This window comes from Salmo trutta, chromosome 4 (genome assembly GCF_901001165.1).
Source record: "Salmo trutta chromosome 4, fSalTru1.1, whole genome shotgun sequence".
In the NCBI taxonomy this organism is placed as follows: Eukaryota; Metazoa; Chordata; class Actinopteri; order Salmoniformes; family Salmonidae; genus Salmo; species Salmo trutta.
In genome coordinates, this window is record NC_042960.1 from 69,892,464 (window position 1) to 69,899,467 (window position 7,004).

Sequence of the window (7,004 nt, forward strand, 5' to 3'; positions counted from 1 at the left end):
TTGACCTCATGTCTCCACATATTAATACAGCTGTTGTTCCTGAATCATTGGTCTCTCTACCGTGCACCCTGAGTGATGGTTGACCTCATGTCTCCACATATTAATACAGCTGTTGTTGAAAGATTCTTCAGTCTCTCCCCTTTCTGGTTAGAATTTCTACAACACATTTTTATGCCTCTGCGTGCAGTTTTTAAGAGACCGCCTGTGATTATGCTCTGAGGAGAGCTAGGTATTTTATTTAGTATTTTGAAATCTTTTTGAAAGTGATTTGTAAACATTTTTTTTAAATAAAACTCCATGACATTTTCCTGTTTAAACCAGTCCTTTACCTCCATTGTCCTGGTCCTGAAAACACCCTACAGACAAGAGTATTCTACTACCAGGGATGGACAGAAATTACTACATACAAATACAATATTCAGATACAAAATACCATAAAGATCAATGTATCAAATTAAACTACTAAATACTTGCATTTTGTAATGTATATAATTACATGTAATGTATTTAATTTTATATACAAAATATATTTGGAAGTGTCCGGCCCGTACAGCAACAAGATTCTCAGTAACGGTTAAAAAAAACGTTTTTCTTGCTTGTTGACAGTGATACTGTATGTTGTTATCTACCTTAGTTGAGCAAGTCACTCTGGCGAAGCTAAATTACTAAAATATGAATGTATATGTGATAATTAACAAACCAAATAAACTGCAAAGCACACTGGATATTATTATTAGTCTTGTTTCGGGACAGAGCTCATTAGAATAATACTCAACATGCTTTGCATATTATTAATTTTACATTTACATTTTAATCATTTAGCAGACACTCTTATCCAGAGAGACTTTCAATTAGTGCCGTCATCATAAGACAGCTAGGTGACAAAACAATATATTACTAACGTATCAAGTACATTTTCCCTCAACAAAGTATTTATCAACATACTTCCTTATCAAAGAAAGTCATACCTCCTTATCAAAGAAACCACACCCCCTCTACATACAGATTACACAGTCCAGTAGGAAACCACTCCCTGTACTCTGGTGTAGAGTTACATGAAACAGAAAGTCATCTTTCACACTGAACAGAAAGTAATCCTTGACACTGCCATTGCTTAACCTACAGGAGAGAGCACCAAAATGGCAGAGAATCAGAAACTGTTCTGTTGTTCCATCTGTCTGGATCTACTGATGGATCCGGTGACTACTGCCTGTGGACACAGCTACTGTATGGGTTGTATTAAAGAAAGCTGGGATCAGGATGTTCTGAAAGGTGTCTACAGCTGTCCTCAGTGCAGAGAGACCTTTACCCCAAGACCTGTTCTGAAGAGAAACACCGTTCTGGCTGAAGTGGTGAAGAAACTGAAGAAGACAGGACTCCAGGCTGCTCCCCCTCCTGCTCTGTGCTGTGCTGGACCTGGAGATGTGGCGTGTGATTTCTGCACTGGGACCAGAAAGCAGAAAGCCCTCATGTCCTGTCTGGCATGTCTGGCCTCTTACTGTGAGACTCACCTCCAATCTCACTATGAATCTCCTGCTTTGAAGAAGCACAAGCTGGTCAAAGCCACTGCACAACTACAGGAGAAGATCTGCTCTCATCATGACAAACTGCTGGAGGTTTACTGTCGTACCGATCAGCAGTGTATTTGTTATCTGTGTACAATGGATGAACATAAAGGCCATCATACAGTGTCAGCTGCAGCAGAGAGGACTGAGAAACAGGTAAGACCAGAACAACTTGTTGGTGACTGTCTGATAAACAAAGAATAAAAGATACAGTAGGAACTACATCTGTTTGAATATGAGATCATTCAAATGAAATGGATCCACAAATATGGACACAAACCTTGAGTGTATAGATATGTTAACCCAGATTCTCCAAATGTATCAATATTTTTAAAGTCAAACACTATTATCATTCTGAACGGCCTTATATGAGTCCAAAGTTCAGTCTCAACCCCTTGATACATGTAGGCCTACCATAAAAACTATAATCATTCACATAGCAACATAATATAATATTGTAAAGGGACTTCCTCAGGATTGTAGACCTTCCTCTCTACGGGTCCTATGTCACATTACTATACTATTGATCTACTGGACAAATAAAGCTTGATAGCTCATTGAAGAGTGATTCTCCACAGAGACAGCTGGGGATGAGTCAGCAGAAGGTCCAGCAGAGATTCCAGGAGAGAGAGAAGGAGCTGAAGGAGCTCCGACAGGCTGTGAAGTCTTTCAAGGTGAGTATTGTTGACCAGAGGAGACACATCATTTTACCTGTCTCCTCCAATGAGAGAGAGAGATTGAGAGAGAGAGAGAGAGAGAGAGAGAGAGAGAGAGAGAGAGAGAACCTTCTCCAATCCCACTATGTCTGGACCCCTTTCAGAGAATTGACTGCTTAATGTAACTGATTGGATATGAACCCAGGTCTACCGTGGGATAAACCAACATATTGACCATTACATCAAGAGAACATTCCCTATTGGGCCGACACTGATTTAGAAGTCGCAGGCGGGGCTACCTCATCACATAACCATGAGTAACCATGACTGACTCATGTCCCCTATACATTAACATGGAGCTCTCTCTCTCTCAATTCAATTCAATTCAAAGGTCTTTATTGGCATGGGAAACATATGTTTACATTGCCAAAGCAAGTGAAATAGATAATAAACAACCAGAAATGAACAGTAAACATTCAACTCACAAAAGTTTCAAAGGAATAGAGACATTTCAAATGTTATAATTCAAGTGCAAACAGAGAGAGCCGTGCGCCAGACTGAGTTCTGGAGGTGAAATGGAAATGAATGAGGGAGAGTTAAGTGAGGTAGAAGGTGTGGAGAAGAGCTCAGAACCAGAGAAGTATTTGGTCATATGAGATTTGACTTCAGAAGAGTTCCAGGGTGTGTTGAGTGGTGGTGTCCCATCCTCCCAGGTCGTTGGCATGGTGCAGGAGCAGATAGGGTCAAAGTAGTGGAATGGGGTAATGGGTTTTTAATGAGTGTAGGGTTAGTAGGCATGGTGCAGGAGCAGATAGGGTCAAAGTAGTGGAATGGGGTAGTGGGTTTTTAATGAGTGTAGGGTTAGTTGGCCTGGTGCAGGAGCAGATAGGGTCAAAGTAGTGGAATGGGGTAGTGGGTTTTTAATGAGTGTAGGGTTAGTTGGCATGGTGCAGGAGCAGATAGGGTCAAAGTAGTGGAATGGGGTAGAGGGTTTTTAATGAGTGTAGGGTTAGTTGGCATGGTGCAGGAGCAGATAGGGTCAAAGTAGTGGAATGGGGTAGTGGGTTTTTAATGAGGGTTAGTTGGAAGGATGTTTTTTTATTAGAAAAATATGAAATGTTCCTTTTCCCATTTTGTATGACAAAGTAAAATAGATTTATATTATTGTCCAGTTGGGGGCGATAATTCAACATAATGGATGCCAACCGCCGTTAAACTCCAAAGAAGAAGAAACGTTATATTATGTCTATGTACAGTGTTGTAACGATGTCTCTCTCTCTCATTCCATCACTTTCGTGGTAGTTGGTTGTGTGGGTCTCTGGTTGTGAATGGGGTGCTGACAGACAATCGTTGATGGATATTTATAGCGCTCTGATCAGGACGACAATTGATTACGGGTGTATAGTTTATGGAACAGCGGCAAAGACTTAAGCTGGACAGAATCCAGTATATAGCTTTAAGGATATGTATTGGTGCATTTAAATCAACATCTGTATGTGTCTTACTAGTGGAGGCAGGTGAGATGCCTTTGGGTTTACGGCGTAATAAATTGTCATTAGCTTATTGGGTTGAAAGGCTGTGAGGTTGAACATCCCACTGCTTCTGATCTAGATGACTGTTGGGAATATACTAGTAGACAAGACAGTGGTTTTGGTTAGACAGTTGTAGGTATCAATGTTATTATGGAGAAATGAGAGAATGGGTGTAGTAGTGAGATTCTGCTGGGTCCCAGCACATTCAGGTGTGGAAGGGAATGAAATTGTAGACCAGTTATCTAAAAGAGCTTTAAAACAAGATATAATATATATTAATGTTCCACTGGGTAGAGGTGAGGACAAATGTAAGATCAGAGACATTTTGATAGATGTGTGGCAGAAGAGATGGGACTCTGAGTACAAGGGACTGCATTTATATGTCCTCTAAAGATCGGTGGACCAAGATTCAAAGGTCAGATTAGGAAGGAAGAGGTGGTGTTTACTCGATTGTGTTTAGGACATTGTACATTGAACTGGTCCTTACATCTGGTTGGCAGCATGTGAATGGTTTGTGTCTGCAGGGTATTGTCAATGAAACGGTGGAGCATGTGTTGTTATATTGTTGTAAGGATGTTGAAGAGAGGGAAAGATTGAAGTGTAGGGTCATTGAGGTTGGATGGGGTTGGGGGGGTTTGGAAGGGATTTGGGGGATGGGGGAGGGTCTATTAGAAGTTAGTAGGGCTCTTTTTTATTTTCTCAGAAGTACTGAGTTAGGTAGGAGGATTTAGAAATGTGCTGCCATCTATTGGAATTATCAGTACTGAATAAAGTGTATATCCTTACTAAAGTAGTAATTACTCAGAATTGCAAAATATAAAGTTTTATAGTTCATCTTATAACTAATAGCTGGGTCTAGCTCTGCTCTGGGTCAGGCTACTGGAGGGGGGACCAGGAGGGAGGAGAGTAGAGCAGGACCAAGCGGTGTTCTGTACCTGCCTGTCCAGGAGGGGGGACAAGGCCTGGTGGACATGGAGAGCAGAGTGGCAGCGTTCTGACTCAATGAGGTGCAGAGGCTACTGTACCTACTGTCTCTCTCTCTCTCTCTCTGTCTGTCTCTGTCTCTCTCCCGCTCTCTCTCTGTCTCTCGCTCTCTCTTAACAGCGCTCTGCACAGGCAGCAGTGGAGGACAGTGATCAGATCTTTACTGAGCTGATCCGCTCCATTGAGAGAAGGAGCTCTGAGGTGAAGGAGCTGATCAGAGCCCAAGAGAAGGCTCAAGTGAGTCAAGCTGAAGGACTCCTGGAGCAACTGAAGCAGGAGATAGCTGAGCTGAGGAAGAGAAGCACTGAGCTGGAGCAGCTCTCACACACAGAGGATCACATCCATTTCCTCCATGTAACTAAACTGCCTTGTTACATGTGATATGAAATTAACTTAATGTGAAACTATTCATCTCAATCATTATGTCTGTCTCTCTGTCCTTGTCTCTCCCTCTCTCTCTCTGTCCCTCTCTTTCTCTGTCCGTCCCTCTCTCTCTCTCTCTCTCTCTCTCTGTCTCTCTGTCTCTCCAGAGTGATCAGTCTCTCTCCAGTATCAGTGTATCTTCAGACTTACCCAGCACCGTTGTCCGTCCTCTTCAGTACTTTGGAGATGTGAGTAAGACTGTGTCTGAACTGAGAGAGAAACTAGAAGACTTTCTTAAAGGAGAATGGACCAAGATCTCCACTACAGGTGTGTTGAAAACAATAAGAACATCAACTTTAGACCATTGAAAGTTCCCTTCTAGTCATATACATGTGGAATATGGTATGATGATAACATTCCCTCTCTCTGTCAATGTGTTTGTGTGTCTGTAGTGAATATAGTGGATGTTGTACTGTCTCCAAAGCCCAAGACCAGAGAACAGTTGTTACAATGTGAGTCTCTTTATTATGAAGTAACTAACAGTCTCTTTTTACTGACACTCCTAACAATCCCTCTAGAAATATATAGCAATAGTAGATCTAATCAAAGACTGGGTATCTATCTGACTCCTCATATTTCTCTGATTTGATCTCTGCTGTGCTCTAATCAAAGACAGGGTAGATACAGTATCTGACTTAACTTATTGTTCTGACTCCCCTCATTGGTCTCTGCTCTGCTCTTCTCCCAGATTCCTGTCAACTCACACTGGACCCAAACACAGCATGCACATACCTCTCTCTGTCTGAAGGGAACAGAAAGGTGACCTATACAGACCAAGTCCAACCATATCCTGACCATCCAGACAGATTCACCAACTACTGGCAGGTTCTGTGTAGAGAGGGTCTGTCTGGACGCTGTTACTGGGAGGTGGAGTGGAGTGGGGAGTGGGTTTATACAGCAGTCTCATATAAAGACATCAGCAGAACAGAGAGAGGTGGTGGATTTGGATACAATAACAAGTCTTGGAGTTTACTGTACTATAGAGGTGGTTATTGTTTCAGACACAATAATGTTAAGACTAAAGTATCAGGCCCTCAGTCCTCCAGAGTAGGAGTGTACCTGGATCACAAGGCAGGTACTCTGTCCTTCTACAGTGTCTCTGACACAATGACCCTCCTCCACAGAGTCCAGACCACATTCACTCAGCCCCTCTATCCTGGGGTTTGGCTTACTGGTACTGTTGAGCTGGTTAAACTGTAGAAGGGTCCACATAGATACTAGTCATGCTGGTGGTGATGGTCCCCAGATGTGATGATTCATTCTACTCTGTTTTATCTACAATGATTTAACTGATTTGATCTTCAGATGTTATGAATTAAAATTCAATGTATTCATATTTTTTTAAGTGCAATGTTTGATCTTGTACATTTCCATGAATCATGATGTATGGTGTTGATGTATATTGGTTGTCATTCAGAACCATTGATATGTTTTCTCAGTTGGTTCTCTGTCTCTATGTAATTCTCCTCAGTATCATTGATCAGCTTGTAGGCTCGGCCCTAATTGATGTGTTCTCTGTCACCTGGAGCTGCATGGAAAATGGTCCAGGAACAAAAGGACAATTCAGGACTAGTCAGCCCACTACAAGCTGGAATCACTTACTTTCTACTAAGGTATATGCTCTGGTTTCCCAGACACAGATTAATCCTAGTCCTGGACTAAAAAGTTTGTTCAATGTAGATGTCCAGGAAACCGGCCTTAATAAATGTGTCATCTTTCATCCTCCCATACTGCTCAGTCCAGCAACATTAAACCTGTCCAGCAGGTGGTGCTATTGACCAAACAATAAAACCAGCAGATATCTTGACTTGCCACTCAGTATATCAGTAATGTTCAGAATAGTA

The 7,004-nt window shown here is 41.8% G+C and overlaps 1 protein-coding gene across 1 annotated transcript; it reads left to right on the forward strand.

Annotated features, from left to right (window-relative positions):
* Positions 1 to 1,058: 1,058 nt before the first annotated feature.
* LOC115193085 (E3 ubiquitin/ISG15 ligase TRIM25-like) lies at positions 1,059 to 6,741 on the forward strand. Its single transcript, XM_029752068.1, has 6 exons — positions 1,059 to 1,721; positions 2,144 to 2,239; positions 4,858 to 4,906; positions 5,392 to 5,427; positions 5,553 to 5,612; positions 5,849 to 6,741. Exons 1-6 carry the CDS (start codon positions 1,140 to 1,142, stop codon positions 6,358 to 6,360), a joined length of 1,335 nt encoding a protein of 444 aa, XP_029607928.1. The 5' UTR covers positions 1,059 to 1,139; the 3' UTR covers positions 6,361 to 6,741.
* The last annotated feature ends 263 nt before the right edge of the window (positions 6,742 to 7,004 follow it).

What these genes read in the sequence shown, in the direction of transcription:
- LOC115193085 (XM_029752068.1), top strand. Translation starts at nt 1,140, where the DNA reads ATGGCAGAGAATCAGAAACTGTTCTGTTGTTCCATCTGTCTGGATCTA. An exon ending in CAGAGAGGACTGAGAAACAG is followed by an intron (nt 1,722 to 2,143) that starts GTAAGACCAGAA and finishes GATTCTCCACAG; the next exon opens with AGACAGCTGGGGATGAGTCA. An exon ending in GACCAAGATCTCCACTACAG is followed by an intron (nt 5,428 to 5,552) that starts GTGTGTTGAAAA and finishes GTGTGTCTGTAG; the next exon opens with TGAATATAGTGGATGTTGTA.